The 20,238-nt window shown below is 36.9% G+C and overlaps 1 protein-coding gene across 1 annotated transcript in view; it reads left to right on the top strand.

Moving 5' to 3' along the window:
- BRAF (B-Raf proto-oncogene, serine/threonine kinase) overlaps positions 1 to 20,238 on the top strand; it is a 201,681-nt gene that overhangs the window by 109,213 nt on the left and 72,230 nt on the right. The window contains exons 4-7 of the mRNA XM_025378794.1: positions 9,920 to 10,023; positions 10,864 to 10,966; positions 17,726 to 17,874; positions 18,821 to 18,940. Of these exons, the coding sequence (XP_025234579.1) occupies positions 9,920 to 10,023; positions 10,864 to 10,966; positions 17,726 to 17,874; positions 18,821 to 18,940 (476 nt within the window). The remainder of the gene's footprint in view (positions 1 to 9,919; positions 10,024 to 10,863; positions 10,967 to 17,725; positions 17,875 to 18,820; positions 18,941 to 20,238) is intronic.

Genomic DNA, 20,238 nt, shown 5'->3' with positions numbered 1-20,238 from the left:
CCAGGCATTGTGGTGCACACCTGTAATCCCGCTACTCGGGAGAGTGAAGCAAGAGAATTGCTTGAACCTGGGAGGCAGAGGTTGCAGTGAGCCGAGATCATGCCACTGCACTCCAGGCTGGGCAACAGAGCAAGACTTCATCTCAAAAAAAAAAAAAAAAATTAAAATACTTATATGGAAAAGTATAAAGGACAATATATTAAACAGCTGTGTTTAGTTACCTACAATGAACAAATACTATTTTTTTGTTATATTTGCTTCATATTATACATAGAAGTACAAATTTAGGTTCCTCTGCCAGTCCCATTCCTCTGCTGAACACCCCTCATCCCATCTTGTCCCCAAAGGGGCAATCACTATGATAAATGTGAGGTACCTTCAATCATATTTTTATATTTTATTATGTATATGTGTTCCATAAGCCAGTGTTTTTGTTTTTTTAATTTGTAAGGTGATATGATACTATATGTATGTAATGGTCAGCATCTCGTCCTTTTTATTCAAAATTATGATTTCAAGGTGTATGTATTTATATGTTGATACATACAGATCTATTTCATTCAATGCTATTATCAAGTATTCCAGCTTCTTAATATACCACAGTTAATCTTTTTCTCCATTGATGAGCATTTAGGTTATATTTGGATTTTTTTGTTATGACAAACAGTGATGTAATAAGAACATTCTTGTGTTAGTCTCTTTGTACACATATAACAAGATGTCACAAACCTGAAAGTGGAATTCCTGGGACAGGGAGTATCATTTGAAGAGACTGTCCTTTCCCCAGTGTATGTTCTTGGCACCTTTGTCAAAAATGAGTTAACTGTAGAAGTATGGAATTATTTCATTGTTCTTTATTCTGTTTCATTGGTCTGTATGTCTGTTTTTATTCCAGTACCATGCTGTTTTGGTTACTATAGCTTTGTAGTATAATTTGAAGTGAGGTAATGTGATTCTTCCAGTTTTGTTCACTTTGCTTAGAATGGCTTTGGCTATTCTGGGCCTTCGGTAGTTCCATATAAATTTTAGGATTATTTTTCTATTTCTGTGAGGAATGTCTTTGGTATTTTCATAGGGATTGCATTGAATGTGTAGATTGCTTTGGGTAGTATGGACATTTTAGCATATTGATTCTTCCAGTGTCTTTCCATTTTTTCATGTGTTCTCTCCAATTTCTTGCATCAGTGTTTTATAGTTTTCATTGTAGAAATCTTTCATTTCTTTGTTTTTAAGTTTATTCCTAGGTATTTTATTTGTAGCTATTGTAAATGGAGTTACTTTCTTGATTTTTGTTTTGGATTGTTTGCTGTTGGCATGTAGAAATGCTGCTGACTTTTTTATATTAATTTTGTATCCTGCAACTTTACTGAATTTGTCAGTTATAATTTTTTTTTTGGTGGAGTCTTTAGACTTTTTCAAATATAGGATCATATTATCCACAAACAAGGATAATTTGACTTATTCTTTCCAATTTGGATGCTCTTTATTTTTTTCTCTTATCCAATTCCTCTAGCTAGGACTTGCAGTAGTAGGTCGAATAACAGTGGTGAAAGTGGGCATCCTTGTCTTGTTCCAGGTCTTAGAAGAAAGACTTTCAGGTTTTTTTCATTAATTATGATGCTAGCTGTGGGTCTGTTGTCTGACTGATGAAAAGTCTGAAACAGTACCTAAAACTACTAAATAAATTTTAACATCTATGCGATGATTTTAGTTCTGTGAGAACAGCTTATCTATTTTGGTTTACTCAGTGAGTAGAGTAGTGTCTAATACTGAGTAAATGTACTGTAAGTATTTTTGAAAGAATGAGTCTTTGGGTTTACCATACCCTGGGGTTTGTAAACAAATGTCTGTTGATTGGCATTAATCCTGATGGCATCCAAGGTAAAGGAATGGCAAAGGGAAAAAATAGGGCAATACTGACTGATGCTTCAAAATCATGCCCTAGTTGTGCTATAATCAAGCAAGAAATGTTTATGGAATGGAAAGATTAAGGAAAAGGTATGTTCTTATTTTAGCCAGTTTAGGAATAAAACTAATACCAGAAACTTTAACTTTCACCAGTACAAATAAATAGTTTCAATGGAATATGTCGAAAGTAAAGGGACATCACTAGAGTAAATGCTAGACCTTCCCTCCCCTTTTATTTTTAGCAACAGCAAAGCAGAACTAAGTTCTACAAGTGATAAAAGAGGGTGATCCATTCAATTTCTGTGTGGTACAGTTTGTAAAAACACTTTCACTTACTCTCATTTCATCTTCATAGCAACTTGATGAGGATGAATACTATAGGAAGCAGTATTAGCTCAGGTTGATACTTAAATTACTATGTTTAAATTTCAATAAAACAGCTATGGAATCGAGGACATTCTTGGCTCCTAATAAACTATATTCTTTGCCAACAGTGAAAGTGCTTCTCTGTTGCCTGGTAGGTTTTTCCCCCTTAGAATACTAATAAGGTAATTGATTAACTTTCATTTTTATTTTGATTTGATTGGGACAGCAGTTTAGCAGTAAAAGATGTCACCTTTATAAATCCTGTGGTTTCTGGTTCTTGGCCAGTTAAATTCAGCCTGACCAGGAGGCGTGCTTAATTCTAAAATTGCTTTTACCTTCTGAAGTTTTTGTGGTATAGACATCCTTCTTTTTCTTCTTTAATGAAAACATGTTATAAGCAGATCATAGCAATCTTTTTTCTTTAAAACAATATTGTAATTAGGCCAGGTGCAGTGACTCATGCCTGTAATCCCAGCACTTTGGGAGGCTGAGGCACACGGATCACTTGAGGTGAGGAGTTTGAGACCAGCCTGATGAACATAGTAAAAGCCCGTCTTTACTAACAGTACAAAAAAATTAGCTGGGCGTGCTGACACATGCCTGTAATCCCAGCTACTCTGGAAGCTGAGGCATGAGAATCACTTGAACCTGTGAAGCGGAGTTTGCAGTGATCCTAGGTCGCATCATTGCACCAGCCTGTGTGATAGAGGGAGACCCTGTCTCAAACAAAAAAAAAAGACTGAGCGCAGTGGCTCATGCCTGTAATCCCAGCACTTTGGGAGGCGGAGGCGGGCGGATCATGAGGTCAGGAGATCGAGACCATCCTGGCTAACACGGTGAAACCCCGTCTCTACTAAAAATACAAAAAAAAAAAAAAAATAGTCGGGCGTGGTGGCAGACGCCTATAGTCCCAGTTACTCGGGAGTCTGAGGCAGGAGAATGGCATGAACCTGGGAGGTGGAGCTTGCAGTGAGCCTAGAGATCGCGCCACTGCGCTCCAGCCTGGGCAACAGAGTGAGACTCCATCTCAAAAAAAAAAAAAATGTAATTGATATAATAGTGCCAAAAAAGAACTTGGTGTTAAGTTAAATCATAACATCAGAAAGCTATATATTTAAATTTGTATTCAGAATCTGTATATTGGCATGTGTATTCTGTGCCAGTTTATTTAAGATGTTACTGTATCATGAAATTTACTCAAAGCATGTAATAGTCTGCACTGTAAAACAAATTACCAAATTAATGTACTAGCTCAAAGAATTATGTATAACAATTTCGATGACCACCTAAATTTTAGAACTATTTTTTTTTTAACTTTTTAACTATGGAAAATTATATGTATATATATATATTTATATATATATATATTTTTCCTTTTGAGATGGAGTGTCACTGTGTCACCCAGGCTGGAGTGCAGTGGCACAGTCTTGGCTCACTACAACCTCTGCCTCCTGGGTTCAAGTGGTTCTCCTGCCTCAGGCTCCCTAGTAGCCAGGATGACAGGAGCCTGCCACCATGCCTGGCTCATTTTTATATTAATAGAGATGGGGTTTCACCATGTTGGCCAGGCTGGTCTCGAACTCCAGACCTCAGGTGATCTGCCTGCCTTGGCCTCCCAAAATGCTGGGATTACAGGCATAAGCCACCATGTCCGGCCAACTATGGAAAAGTTTAAACATACACAAAAGTAGAGTAGTATGTGAATCATCGTGAGCTCAGTAACAAAAGATAATTTCGGCCGGGCGCGGTGGCTCAAGCCTGTAATCCCAGCACTTTGGGAGGCCGACATGGGCGGATCACAAGGTCAGGAGATCGAGACCATCCTGTCTAACCTGGTGAAACCCCGTCTCTACTAAAAAATACAAAAAACTAGCTGGGCGAGGTGGCAGGCGCCTGTAGTCCCAGCTACTCGGGAGGCTGAGGCAGGAGAATGGCATGAACCCAAAAGGCGGAGCTTGCAGTGAGCTGAGATCCGGCCACTGCACTCCAGCCTGGGCGACAGAGCGAGACTCCGTCTCAAAAAAAAAAAAAAAAAAGATAATTTCAATTCACTTTAAAAATTGACGTGAAAGTCTGGACTCATGAATTTTGTTTTGGTCTAAAGTTTCCTTGGCAGATATTCACATGATTCCATTGACTCTGGCTCCTTTTTAAGGTAGGATGCTTTTGTATTTTTTTAAGAGAAAAATTATTGCTCTGATGAGCTAATCAAAGATACTTAATTTTAGATTTTGGAGGAAAGGCATAAACCTAGTTTATTACAAAAATACCTCTTTTTAGTTTTCCTCACCTTAAAATACAGGCCGGGCGCGGTGGCTCAAGCCTGTAATCCCAGCACTTTGGGAGGCCGAGACGGGCGGATCACGAGGTCAGGAGATCGAGACCATCCTGGCTAACACAGTGAAACCCCGTCTCTACTAAAAAATACAAAAAACTAGCCGGGCGAGGTGGCGGGCGCCTGTAGTCCCAGCTACTCAGGAGGCTGAGGCAGGAGAATGGCGTAAATCCGGGAGGCGGAGCTTGCAGTGAGCCGAGATCCGGCCACTGCACTCCAGCCTGGGCGACAGAGCGAGACTCCGCCTCAAAAAAAAAAAAAAAAAAAAAAAAAAAAGAGACAACGTCCCTCCCTTTACACAGGTTATACTTTCATATGGTATTTACGTAAAGAAATCTTGTTTTCACCCCAGCCTAAATATGTGTCCAGTTTTCTCTGCACCTTTTAGCTAACTCTTTTTTAAGGAGGGGTGTGTGTGTGCGCACGCGCGCACGTGCACACACACACATATACCTGCGTGTATGAATTTTCATGGTTTTAAAAATATAGACATAAATACAAATACATTTATTTCCCCACTCTTCATACATAAGATATACTGTATATATCATTCTGTATTTTGTTTTTAATGTTTATGTAGGCCATTGTGGAAATTTTGTTTCCATACGTAATTTTTATTTGTATCTGTAACTAGTTCCATTGTATAGATGTACTATAGTTTATTTAACCAGTGATGTGTTTATGGACATTCAGGTTCTTTGTAGAAGTAGTACTGTAGTGAATAATGTTGCAAATACATTATTCTTATATATTGCAGGCATATCTGTAAGATAGATTCCCAGAAGTACGCTTGACTAGGTCAAAGAGAAATTTGCATTTGTGACTTTGATAGATACAAATTTTGCTTCATGGGTCTTGCTTAATTATGAGATGTCTGTTTACCTATAGCTTCGTACCAGTAGAATATGTTATCAAATGTTTGGATTTTTGCCAATCTGATAAATGAAAAATATCTTCACAAATTTGGATTTGCTTTCCTCTGAGTGAGAGTGAATACATTTTCATATGTATGAAGGCCATTTCTACTTCTCTTTCTGTGACCTGTCTCTCATATCTTTTTCCCTGTTTCTCTTGGTGGTCTTCATCTCAATTTTTCAGGAGCTCTTTGTGTATCAGGAAGCTAACATACCTGCTAAATGAGTTGCAAATATATTTTTCACCATTTGTACGCTTTTTACTTCATTTTTAATCTGTTTGTTTTGCCATCCAAAAGGTTTTTTTTAGTTTTATGTAGGTGAATTTAATATTTTTTTCCTTTATGACTTGTAGATTTTGCATCAGAGTTGTAAAAGCCTTTTTCATTTGAAGATTTGAAGGTGCCATGCTTTCTTCTAGTTCTTTTATGGTTCGTTTCAGTCTCCTACCCTTCCTCCTTCCAGCATTTAAATATTTGATCCATTTGTAGTTTATTCTGGTATACAATATGAAGTATGGATGAACCTTTTTCTCTAGATTAGTTCCAGTTGTCCCAGCATCAATTATTTAAAAGTTCATCTTTACCCCATTTCAGATGTTGCCTTTATCTTATTCACACTTCCTTTATGTGTTAGGGTCTATTTTGGTCTTTCTGTTTTGTTCTGTTGATGTCTTCATCTGTTGCACAGGTACTATCATGAAAGAACAAATAGTGTAAAAATTAAGCCTACAAAAGTGGAATTAAAAAGGACTGATAGATGGCTTGCCTTGGTAATAGAGCAGAAAACCAAAATTTTGCGTGTTGATGAAATATATATACAACTTAGGATCAGCATATGTAGAGAAGCATGAGGGAGCATAGCCATATTTGAAGTGCATTCCTGGAGTGCCTGAGGGAAATTACCAAAGAGGCTGAAGGATAGATAACTCCAAGTCATTGGTGGCCTTTTATGAAACATTATGGAATTTGAATTTTGTCTCATAAATAATGGGAAAATTTTAAGCAGACTAGTGAAATGTAAGAGTATATTTTAGAATGGGTTAAATGCTGAGTTCAGTGAACTCAGCGTGGGCTTCAGATTGCACAAACCCTATGAAATTTTGTTTCAGAGAGCACATTTGAGGCTTTCATTAGATTCTCAGAAGTCTTTCTCTCTCTCCTCCTCCCACCCTCTCACACACACACACACACACACACACACACACACGGGTATGCATGCATATGCATGCGCAAAAGTTAAAAATCCCTTCTTAAAAATTAAAAACAAAGATAAAAAAGAAAAAGAAAAAAAGAATGTCTTCTTTAGAAAGATTTCTATGGTAACATAGGATAGGATACATTGGATGTGGTTTAAAACTAAAAATCGGTCACCAGTCAGGAAATTTTGGCATTAGGCAGAAGATGAGTGGCACAGGGAAAAGTGAGCTTTCACTTCAGTTCATTATTTCTGAAAGGTTACAACCAGTTCTCATTGTTTGTAGTAGTTATGTTCTATAAATTCACTACAAACAATTAGTGAACACTGAACCTTGCTCCTAGAGGAAATACAAGGATTATTATTATTTAAATGAGCCAAAAAAAAAAAAAACCACCCTCTGTATATTGGCCTCTAGGTTGTTTCTTCCATTACAAAAGGTTGAGACCTATTGGCTTAAAAGTGTGCTTGCAGCAAACTAAATTTTTTATACATCTAATTGTTTTAAACATAATCCTGATAAGCAGATTTTTAGCCACTGAGAGCCTGCCTACTTTGCAGTTCCCACAAAACTACTTTGCAGTCTCCACAAAACTATTTTGTACTCAACATCTATTAGGTATAGATAAGATCAAATCCCAGGGCTGTAAAGATTCCAAGCTGCTGTTGCCCTTTGGAGCTCTTCGATACATAGACTCCCTCCTGGGTTGTCTGGCATTGTCAGCTAGACATGTAAGCTCCCTCTCCTATTCCCCTCTCCCCTGAGAGTCCCCTACCCCTCCTCTTCTGGATGATAGCCACTCCGCCTCAGCTTCTGGCCAGTCCTGTTTGGGTAGTGGCCACTCTGCCTTAGCCTCTGGACAGTATGCTTTAAGGACATCCTCTGCATGCAGACCTGTCATTGTCACCCATTAAAGCTATGCATGCTACTGCCACCTCGTGGTCATATCTTTTTCCTTGATCAGACCCCAAATCCCTCAAATTTAAAATGCAGTTAGGTTCCTACCAGCCTCTAGTCACATTTTCATCAATCAGTCAATACATAACCTTGTTTTGTGTGTGTTTCTGTTTAAAGACATATTGTTGATTCATTAACATTGAACTCATGGCTGACATTACTATCACTCATGCCCGAAGGAAGCTGGCCTAACACATGTACTTAGTCTGCCAGGGACGTTACAGTCTTCTTATGCTTACCAGCCCTAAACAGCACTTGAGCACTATGCTTAGAGATTATTTTAAACAGTAGAATCATCAACAAAAAGCACAAAAGTGAGAAAAAAAGTGGCACCAGATAGGCTCTGCCCAGGATACTTGTTTATAGTATGAAAATTGAAACAAGAAGGCGAGAGAGAGCTTCACTGTTCGACCTCAGTTGGAGAGGTGCATGCGTTAGATGACTCAAATATCTCACTGCTCTGTGCATGCCTATGAAAGCACTGCAAGTATTGACTTTAGAGTTATAAATAAATTTTAGCAAGTAGAGAGATTTGCAAGTATGGACTCCACAAGCAGTGAGGATCAACTGTACCAATCCAGTCTCCTCTTTAATACTTACAATGATAAGCCCACTCCCTCGTGACAAACTTTTACCTTGCTGGATAGGTAAAAGTTTAGGTTTTGTTTGTTTGTGGTAATGTCTCACTCTGTCACCCAGGGTGGAATGCAGTGGTATGATTTGGCTCGCCGCAACTTCCACCTCCTGGGTTCAAGTGATTATCGTGCCTCAGCCACCTGAGTAGCTGGGATTATAGGCACCCGCCACTACGCCTCGCTACTTTTTTTGTGTTTTTTTGTAGAGATAATGTTTCACCGTGTTGGCCAAGCTGGTCTCGAACTCCTGACCTCAAATGATCCGCTCACCTCAGCCTCGCATAGTGTTAGGATTACAGGTGTCAGCCACCGCACCCAACCTGGATAGTTTTAATGGTTATATTGCACTACCTGCTGCATCCTGTTATTTCTGGTCATAGATCCTAATTAGACTTTCTGGACTCTTCCCCCTTCAATATATTATTTGAATTCAGCTGTCTTATATTTACCTTTACCCCCATTTTTTCCCCTCTAGCATAAATACTCCCAGTTTCTTTGGAAACATTTGGTTTGCTAAGAACCTTAATTTAAACGAATGGAACTTATTGTTACAAACTAACACTTCCCCTACTTCTTACACCTCCTCCCAATAAAAACTGTATCCTCTGTACTTACACTGCCTCACTTTAATCTACACCTTCAGTTCCAACTTACTCAGATTTGCCTGTGGGGGATGAGGCAAGGCAAAGGCTAGAGATATGGATAACTTTAAATATACAGAAAGATCGCTTTCTTTTTCCCTTTCCCTTTCCCTTCCCCCGCCTCTCTCTTCCCATGTAATCTCTGCTTCTTCGTATGTTAGCTTCATTCTGTAACAGATTTTCTCAATGTGTGGAGAGTATGTCCACTGAGGGCTCCAGATTTGTATCTTCTACAAATCTACAAAACTACAGTAGCAACAAGGACTTTTCTCAATCAGTGTCCATGTATCAATTTAGGGAAGAACTCAGCTGCTGTTTGGGTCATATATATAGCCCTGGACCAGTTGCTCTTGCCAGGGGTATGGGAAACTGATTAGCCAGCTTCTGTCATCTGTAGTGACATAAAAGTTGTGACCCTTGATTGATAGCTTTTCTAGTACTATGTGGATTTCTAGAGAAGGGAATATTCCCAGAGGAAACAGGGGCACCAAACAACAAATATCAAGTATACACATTAAATTTTTTTCTTCCCGCTATGTTTAGGGCCAGTAAGATGTCTCTTAAGGACAGTCAGTGTGATTGAAGGGTTATACAGTTTTCAGTTCTGAACAATATTGGATCAAAATTGATTTTGCTTTTAATATTGACATGACATCTATTATTTCGCAGTGATGGATGTACTGTGTTGGTGGGTATATTGTAGCGGATACTGTTATTTTTTCTTTTTATGTGTTTAAAATATTTCATAATTTTAATGAAAATTAATTTTGCTTTAAGTTGGTGAATAATAACACATATTTGGGTTATAATTTTCCTTTAGTATTAAGTTAGCTGTAGAAATGGTGTTGTGTCTGACCTAGTGACCCATTTGAATTTTTAAAGGTGAACTACTAAATTTTTTTAATGATACGAAAAAATGTAATTTGCTCCCTTTACCTCTTATCAATATATTTATGATACCATAGGTACCTGCAAGGTGTGGAGTTACAGTCCGAGACAGTCTAAAGAAAGCACTGATGATGAGAGGTCTAATCCCAGAATGCTGTGCTGTTTACAGAATTCAGGATGGGTATGGTTTGTATGTGACGTGAAATTTTGTTTAAAAAGAAAATCACACATTAAATTTTGAAGTTTTCTTAGGATCTTTACCCAAACCTAGGGAATTGAAAGTCTACTTTAAGAAAAAGTATTAAATTAATACTAAGCCTGAAGAAATTTTGTAGGCCATATGAGGAGTTAAATTAAATAATTTTATATGACTGTAGTGTTTGTTACTTTGATCAAATGATTTTATTTGGAATTTGAGATTCTTACAATTTTTGAACCATTCAGAGTATGATTTATTTGGATAATGGACTCTTACCCCCCTCCCATTTTTAATACAAATTCATAGTTTCACAAAAGGTATATCAAAATTAACATTTTATATTGACCTACTTTTCTTTCAGAAAGTGTCTAACATTGTTCCAAGACCCTCACATTTTGAATCCTCTTTTTAAAAAAAAAAAAAAAAAACAAATCATTTTGGGGGCATGTCGTCCCTGTCTCTTCAGTACTCTTTTTCCGTGAATGGATAGATAAGTCCGTACCTGTGATTTTTTTTTTTTTTTTTTTTTTTTTGGACCCCAGGAACAATCCATTTTCTGCTGTTGTAGGTCTTTTCTGGAGCTGACTTGAAGAAAAGAGTACATCTCTTTACCCTGCTGTTTGTCCAAGAGTGATACATTTATTTGGGGTAAACTTAAAATTAATTTATTGCCATTTAAATTTCTAACGATGGAATACTAGGGAGCCAAACCTCCCTGACTGTTACTAGCCCCTCGATAACCAATTTTCATATCTTCAGCATGAGGTATATTAATATTTTTAGGTGTAATAACCAAGAAAGTCTTGTGTCTACATTTTTCAGAGAGAAGAAACCAATTGGCTGGGACACTGATATTTCCTGGCTTACTGGAGAAGAATTGCATGTGGAAGTGTTGGAGAATGTTCCACTTACAACACACAACTTTGTATGTATCTTTACATTTTTTTTGAAATGTCAGAAATGTTCAAATTTTATTGAATGAATTTTTATTTAAGGAATGTGAAATATGGATGAGTAATTTTGGAATTGACATTTTACCTGAGTTGAAATCAGTTGTTTTCTTTAAAAACTTATAGTTAAACAAGAGTTTAATTTTAATCTTTATACTCTTTTTAATTTAAAAAAGTAATATGTATGCATTGTTAAAAGAAAATTTTGAATAGTGCAAAAAGTATGTCAAGTAAAAAAAGTGAAAATACCCTCCTAGAGGCCAACATTTGTTTAGATTAACAGATTATTGTTCTGTCTTCCAAACTTTTTTCTGTGTATATAAACATGTGCTTGTACCTGTAAGCCCAAAGTTTTTTCCTTTCTTTTTTTCTCCTTTTCCTTCATTACTTTCTTTTCTTTTCCCTTTCTTAAATCAAAAATGGAGCCATACTATGTGATATTCTTTGCTTTTTTTTTAATTCAACAGGATGTCATGGACATCTTTTCATGTCAGTATGCCTGGCTTTATTTTAGTATGGTTATGTAATAATTCATAAGAATAGGAATTCAGTATATTTAACCATTTCTCTATTGATAGACATTTAAGTTTTTGTATTTTAAAAAATCTGTTACATACAGGGCTAAACAGGGTCTTTCTGCATATATCTTGACACACTTGTACACATCCTTGTGTTTCTGAAGGATAGGTTAATGGAAATAGAATGGCTGGGTATTAAACTCTCCTTGAGGCTTCTTTCTTTGTCTGGTTTTTGCATTTGCTAGAACCTAGCATAAGCGTAAGTGTCACCAGCATAAGGCCCAGAATGTGGGACCTTTCATCTTAGAGATGAAGATCTACACAGAACTTGAGAACCTAGCCTCTAAAATGGCAGGCAGAAGCCAAAAGTTGTCTGTGAGTCAGGAATACATTTCTTTCTTTTCTCTATCTATGGAATTTTGGCCAGAGTGTTTTCTAGGTGGATAGTTACTGCTACCCTTTAGGCGTCAAGTATTTTCCCATGTGTCTTGGTGATTAATCCAGCTGGGCTCTGAAAGCAGATGATTGATTAGATTATTTCATTTGGGGTTTATGCTTTCAAGCCTCCATTAGTAGTGAATAATCAAATCAGATTTGTGTTTCTCTAAGGCATTTTTTTTGACAAGTGTAAGCTACACCTAATGTCAATCAAACTTTACTGTTCAGCAAATAATTTTAACATGTTGAATTTTAAGTGGATAAATTTTAAGATTTTTATTTAAGTTCTTAAGAATACAAATACAGTTGAGCATACATTTCATAGTGATTACTACTCTGTTTCTTAATAATTCTTCTTAGCTAGCAATTGGATATGAGGAGATAAAAGAAGACCTAAGTTGCTAAGCATGAGAAAATAGTATTAAAATGATACCTCAGGAAGGTCTTTGCCACAGAAGGATAGTGAAAGCAAACTGCAGATTGATTCCAGAGTATGGAAGTTGTCACCACCTAGTTGGATACTTGCCAGTAAATTTTTATTGAGAACTTTCCATTTGCCAATACCATATCTTACCTAGGGATATGACAAATGAATAAGATAATGTCATTGCCTTAGAGTAGAGAGAAGATTTAATAAATTTTCATAAACATTCATAATTACTATGTTTGTATAAAGTTCTGTAGATGCACAGATTCCTAACCTGGCTTTTGAGGAGTCAGGAAGGTTTCTCAGAGACAGAAATATCTAAGCTTAGGCCTGATGGATGAGGAAATAAGTATCAAGTAAAGAGTACCCTAAACAGAGGGAACAGCAAGAAAGCATGTTACCTTTCAAAGTTTTGAAAGAAGTTCAGAATGGATGATACAAGGTTGAAGAGTGGGTTGTTAACAGTACTGTGGGTAGAATAAGAGTTGTGGGTAGAATAAGCAGAGTCCAGCTCATGAAAATCCTTGTAAGCCGTATTAAAGATTTGGACTTTTCTGTAAAATAATTAGAAATGTAATAGTTGTAAGCATGGGGAGACATGTGATTAGATTTGTGTGTTAGAATGATTGCTTTGATTGCCATATAGAGGCAAGAGTAAAAAGCTGTGTTCCGCTTAGAAAGGAAAAGTGTTCTTGGCTGTCTTAGGTTTTGCTTGGCTATTCAAGGAGTACTGCTTATGCCTCGTGGTTTCATAGTCAGTTATAAAAGAATCCCTTCAAGATTTCTCTATATCCCAAGAGTCCTTGGGAACTGAGAAGGGAGGAAACAAGATTTGAAACATATATTATGTATCCAGCCCTTCTCCTTTTTCTACAGACACTCAGTGTCTTCCTTCACACAGCCCCACACCTTACAAATTAATGCATGCAAATTGCCAGGACTGTGCCTCTCACTAATTTGCCATACATATTTATATATACTCAGATACTAGATTAAGTGTAAGTTATGACCCAAAAGAAAGATGTATCTTCCAGTGCTCATCTTTATTGACAAAGGTATACTTACAGATATAGGCTTATATTGCTTAAAATTTATGATCCAATGCATATCCACATGTTTTCTTTCCTTCAGATGTTTTGGTCACCTCCCTACTTGGTTTGGTAAATAATGGCCACATAAAAAATTTTAAAGATTTTAAAATTTCTTGTATATTCAAAGACAAATGGAAAAATAACACAACTAGAAATAGGCACTTACCTGTTTTATATCCCCTGGAAAGTGATACATAGGAAAAAAGGTGAAGAAAATAAGAGCCACTTTTAAAACTAAATGTCCTCAAAAAGCCAGAATGTATTATGTATCAGGATGAATTTTTTTTTTTTGGAGACAGAGTCTCACTCTGTCGCCCAGGCTGGAGTGCAGTGGCGTGATCTCAGCTCACTGCAAGCTCCGCCTCCCAGATTCACGCCATTCTCCTGCCTCAGCCTCCCGAGTAGCTGGGACTACAGGTGCCTGCCACCACGCCAGGTTAATTTTTTGTATTTTTTTTAGTAGAGACGGGGTTTCCCCTTGTTGGCCAGGATGGTCTCTATCTCCTGACCTCGTGATCCGCCCACCTCAGCCTCCCAAAGTGCTGGGATTACAGGTGTGAGCCACTGCGCCAGGCCAGGATGTAATTTTCTTGAAATATTTTCAATAACTTTCTATTCTTAATGGAACAGAATGTGTAAATAAGTGTGTATTGAAAATGGAGTTCTGGCTGGGCACAGTGGCTCATGCCTCTAGTCCTTTGAGAGGCTGAGGCAGGCAGATCGCTTGAGCCCAAGAGTTCAAGACCAGCCTGGGTAACATGGCAAAACCTCAACTCTACAAAAAAATACAAAAATTAGGTGGGCGTGGCAGTGTGTGCAATAACCTTGGCTATGCAGCCTGAAGTGTGAGGATAACTTGAGCCTGGGAGGCAAACTTTGCAGTGAGTCATGATTGTGTTACCATACTCCAGCCTGGACAAAACAGCAAGACCCCATCAAAAATAAATAAAATAAAATGAAAAATAGAATTTTGATGTTGAAATCTATTTAATATATCATTAAAAAATTACATGTAGCAGAATAGATTAGAAAGTTCTAATTCATGTTGTATATAGTAAGGGTAAGTATTGTATGAATACAGTTATATATGGGATCATAATGTAAAATATATTTCTCACTATTGCTTGTGATTAAAACTCTGAAAAACTGGCCGGGCACAGTGGCTCATACCTGTAATCCCAGCACTTTGGGAGGCTAAGGAGGTCAGCTCACAAGGTCAGGGGTTCAAGACCAGCCTGGTCACCATGGTAAAATCCTGTCTCATTTGAAAATCTTGTGAGTTGTAACTGGTTTTATACAAAATATCGAATAGTGGAAGTTGTATAATTACAATCATGTAGTTAAAAGTATTAACCCCCCCCCAGTGAAAAAACCTATCTCTACTAAAAATACAAAAATTAGCCGGGTGTGGTGATGTGCGCCTGTAGTCCTAGCTACTTGGGAGGCTGAGGCAGGAGAATCACTTGAATCCAGGAGGTGGAGGTTGTAGTGAGTCGAGATCGTGCCACTGCACTCCAGCCTGGGTGACAGCGAGACTCTGTCTCAAAAAAAAAAATCTTTGAAAAACTGAAATGAATTAAGAATATAGAGGCTGAGTGTGTTGGCTCATGTCTATAACACTCTGGGAGGACAAGGCGGGTGAATCACTTGAGGTCAGGAGTTCGAGACCAGCCTGGCCAACATGGTGAAACTCCATCTCCACCAAAAAGTACAAAAGTTAGCCAGGCATGGTGGTGCATGCCTGTAGTCCCCAGCTACTTGGGAGGCTGAGGCAGGAGAATCACTTGAAACCAGGAGGCAGAGGTTGCAGTGGGCCGAGATCCTGCCACTGCACTCCAACCTGGGCGACAGCGAGACTCCATCTCAAGAATATAGAGTAAAGAATAAATAATGAAATAGAAGTCACCCATGTTCTCGCCACTCTGAAATAGCCACTGTTAACATTTTAATATTTATTCTTGTTTTCTTATTATTATATACACTAAATAAATATATTTTAAGCAATTTCTGGCTTTAGTAGGATAGATTCTCCCTAGCGCAGTTCTGTTATGTGACCGATGTTCTACATCATTTGCCTTTGACGTGGAATTCTTACATGTTGCCTTCTAAGTTTCACCTAGAGAAGTGTTCACAAATAAGTTTATGTGGCCCAAACATTCTAATCCTCTAAGAAATTGCTCATTTGTTAGAAAAAATAGATCTTATTGTCTTTTAGGTGATTTTTCTGTTCATTTTTTTTAGTAAGATTAGGAAGAGCTGTTTCGATTATCATATGATTGCTTACTAGTTTTATCTTTTATAAATAATTGTTTTTACGTTTTTATCCAAAGTTAACCATTATGTTTTTGGACCGTAGATCAGGGGTTCTGATTCTATCAGCTATTTTGTTTTTGTTTTAGCTATTATGTAGATTATAGTCTCTCCCTCCCACCCCCAATTCCACTCTAGAGGAAATCACTGTTAATTTTTAATGGTTTTTGTTTTAAGCTCTTTGGTGGTTATTTTCATCTAAATAAATACAGTTACACATTGCCTAATGACTGGGATATGTTCTGAGAAATGCATCAATGGTGATTTTGTTATGCACTTACACAAGCCTACATGGTATAGCCTAACTGTGCAACTAGGCAATATGGTAGAGCCTGTTGCTTCTAGGTTAATAACCCGTACAGAATGTTACTGTACTGAATGCTGTAGGTAACCTTAACACAATGGCAAGTTTGTGTATCTAAATATAGAAAAGGTACAGTAAAAATACAGTATAAAAGATAAAAAATGGTGTATCTGTGTAGGATACCTACCATGAACAGAGCTTTTAGGACTGGAAATTGCTCTGGTGAGTGAGTGGTGAGTGAATGTGAAGGCGTAGGACATTACTATCTGTTACTGTAGACTTTATGGTAAACATTGTACGCTTAGGCTACACTACAGTTAAAAAAAATTTTCTTTTTAATAAGTTTATAAAGTAAAAAATCTACAGTAAACTAAGATTTAATTTTTTTAACTTTTTGACTCTTTTGAAATAACAATTTCAAAAAATTTAGAAAACATATAGCTATACAAAAATATTTTCCTTATGTGCTTGTTCTATAAGCTTTCTTCTCTTTTTAAAATTTTTAATTTTTCTTTATTACTTTTTAAACTTTTCTGTTAAAAATGAAGACACAACCTGCACACGGTGGCTTATGTTCGTAATCCGAGCCCTTTGGGAGGCCTAGGCAGACGTATCACCTGAGGTCAGGAGTTCGAGACCAGCCTGGCCAACTTGGTGCAACCCTTTCTCTACTTAAAAAAAAAAAGGGAAAATTAGCCAGGCGTGGTGGCACGTGCCTGTGGTCCCAGCTGCTCGGGAGGCTGAGGCAGAAGAATCACTTGAACCCAAGAGGTGGAGGTTGCAGTGAGCCAAGATTGTGCCACAGCACTCCAGCCTGGGCAACAGAGCCAGACTCTGTCACACACACAAAAAAGAAGAAGTCACAAACATACACATTAGCCTAGATCTACACGGGGTCAGGATCTTCAAGGTGTCACTAGGCAATAGGAATTATTCAACTCCATTATAATCTTGCGGGACTACTGTGGTATAAAGTCCATGATTAACTGAAGTGTCATGTGGCACATATGCCATAATTTTAGCCATAATTTCTTGCTTTATTAACTTTAGATATCATATACTGATTACTGATCCTATAAGGAATTAGCTCATTTTTAGTTCTTCCTCTTCCTCCTCTCCCACAATGTTTTTATTAGTAGTAGTTTTTTGGTTCTATATTGGATGCCTTTGTAACTTTAATATACACCTTTCTTGTTCCATCAACACCAGTCAGCATTTCTTAACCTCCCTCTCTGTATGATAATTAAAGTATACCCTTCTTCTTTTCACCTCTGTTTCCTCCTCCTTTTCATCTCTACTTTTACTTTTATGTTGTCAAGCTTGAAATCAGTTGCCAGCCTTTTACTCATTTCTCATTTTTTAACTTCTGAGTTTTTAAGTTAGAAGTTAAATGGGAAATAACTTTATTTAACATATTTTTGGGAAATAAATATGTGTAGTCCATCTACATATTTATGGGAAATAAATATGTGTAGTCCATCTACTATCTTGAACCCCCTGGTTTTCATTTTGTAATAGTACTTTAGTGTATGAATTTCATGATATAAATATATTACAATTTTATTTTAAACAAGAAAGTAGATATGTCAGTTTCTAGAAAGTTTTCTTGTGAGTTTTTGAAATCTGTATGATTTTTTACCTTGCAGGTACGAAAAACATTTTTCACCTTAGCATTTTGTGACTTTTGTCGAAAGCTGCTTTTCCAGGGTTTCCGCTGTCAAACATGTGGTTATAAATTTCACCAGCGTTGTAGTACAGAGGTTCCACTGATGTGTGTTAATTATGACCAACTTGAGTAAGTAATCCAAAAATGTCTCCTCTACCTACCATTTTACACTTAAATTTTTTTAACGTGAAGCTATGATGTTTAAAGTCTGTGAGGGTTTTTTTCTTCCTTACAGTTGTTACAGAGAATTTTTTTTTAAGTGTAGTTAGAGAATAATACGTAGAATGGCCAGTATTTCTCTCCAAAATTGTAATTCTGGTTCAGCTATACAGTTAATTTATATTTTATATTATTATTTAATTAATCAAGACCCCTAACCCATAGAAACCATTTTTGGATAGTTTCTAGGAGGAGAGGGAGAGTTGTTTCAATTAAATTAAGCATTATGATTTTGTACCACAGATCAGGTGGTCTGATTCTGTTAGCTGTTTTGTAAATTACGTTTATGTTCTTCCTCTCTCTCATTCATCCGCATTCAACTCCCTTCCCCCAATTTATTTGAGTAAGATGTAAAATTTTTGTATGCAGTACATATCCCTTTCTAAAATTTCTCTTTGCTGTATGCCAGTTTTTCTAATAGATTAGACTGAGTCTGTTATCTCTTTTTGTATCATTGTTGCTGCGGCTGTTAAAGTCTTATTTTTCTTGATCACCTGAGCAAATAAAACTTAACTCTGTACTTTAAGTAAATTTAATGTCACCTAATTTACAGTAGATACTTCTTCTTCTTTAACCATAAAGCATGATTCTTTAACCATAAAGCATGATTTTCATCTTGTAGTATGTAGAAATTTGCTGAATAGAATGATTAGCTTTTGGTTATAAGCATGCCTTTGAAAGCGCAGTATAATTTTTTTTTTAAAAAAAGCCTTTAGACAAAAATACAACTAATTGAATTTTAACAGTTGTTTCTGAGAATGGAATTTGATCTCAGGTTTTTTTGTTAACTACGTATTTTGGTCTATGAAGCTTCTGGGTTTTGCACAAGTTAGGTTTGTTTTGTTTTGCCTCACAGTTTGCTGTTTGTCTCCAAGTTCTTTGAACACCACCCAATACCACAGGAAGAGGCCTCCTTAGCAGAGACTGCCCTAACATCTGGATCATCCCCTTCCGCACCCACCTCAGACTCTCTTGGGTATGATTTGACTTCTGCTCTTTGGCGACATGCTACTTGAACCACTTCCTTTTGGATCTCCTGTTTAATTAGAAACCTTTCCAACATTTAAATGGTTAAATTAAAGATTTTTTTTCCCCAAATAACTTATCATACCACTCAGATATTTACATGCATTTGGTACAAATAAATGGGATTAAAGCTGACATAGACTACTTCAGAATCAGTCCTGAAAAAATCAGTATTGGGTATGATTTGACTTCTGCTCTTCAGTGACATACTTCTTGAACTGCTTTCTTTTGGATCTCTTGGCTAATTAGAAACATTTCCAAAATTTAAATGGTTAAATTAAGGATTTTTTCCCCAAATAATTTATTTTATCACGCCAGTCAGATATTTACATGCATTTGGTACAAATAAATGGGATTAAAGTTGACATAGACTATTTCAGAATCAGTCCTGCTAAAACCATGCAACAGATCATTTTGAGTCTACAACTTGAGTTCATCTTTTATTAGGTATAGAAGTATATGACTTCCACTTACGAAGAAGCATTGATATATGAGACTATGGCAAACAATGTAAAAAATAGTATATAATTATAATCTACAATTTATGATGGAGTATATTAAACTATGTGATGAGGACATAAATGTTTTCATGTTTACAGAAGGAAGAATAGTGAGAGGAAAACTTAATGAAGAAGGTGGGATTTGAACTAGACTTTAAATAATTACTACAGTCTGAATGGGCCTAGGGAATAGAAGCATGGTGAGAGGGGAATGGAGAAACAACAGATATAAAGGGAATGAGGATGTTAGGTTTAGGAGCTAGTGAAGAAAGGTTTATCTAACTTAGGAAGTACCATGTATAAAACCAGATTATGGAGAGTCTTGGAATTGAGGCCAGAATTTAGACTTACAGGTCTTTAAGCAGATTACTAACTTGATGAAAATGGCTTTAAAGAAAAAATCAATTAGCAGTGAAATACAGATGGATTGACAGAAAATTTAGGGTGAGGAAGGCCAACCTAGGATATTGTTGGTAGTGAAGACTGAGAGAGGCAATGAAGACAAGTTCAGGTGCTAGAAGTGTGGAAAAGGGATAGATATTCATAAAGCATAAAAGAAAAAAATTAATAGTATTATTAATCAGTTGTGGAGGATAAAGCTGAGAAGTGACTTTAAAAACAATGCAAAGGCAGCTGGGTGCAGTGTTCGTGCATGTAATCCCAGCACTTTGGGAGGCTGAGGTGGGCAGATCACGAGGTCAGGAGTTTGAGACCAGCCTGGCCAACATGGTGAAACCCTCTCTCTACT

The sequence above is a fragment of the Theropithecus gelada genome, chromosome 3 (assembly GCF_003255815.1).
Source record: "Theropithecus gelada isolate Dixy chromosome 3, Tgel_1.0, whole genome shotgun sequence".
Taxonomy (NCBI): domain Eukaryota; kingdom Metazoa; phylum Chordata; class Mammalia; order Primates; family Cercopithecidae; genus Theropithecus; species Theropithecus gelada.
The sequence above is the reverse complement of the archived record's forward strand: the minus strand, read 5'-3'. Positions and strand labels throughout refer to the sequence as shown.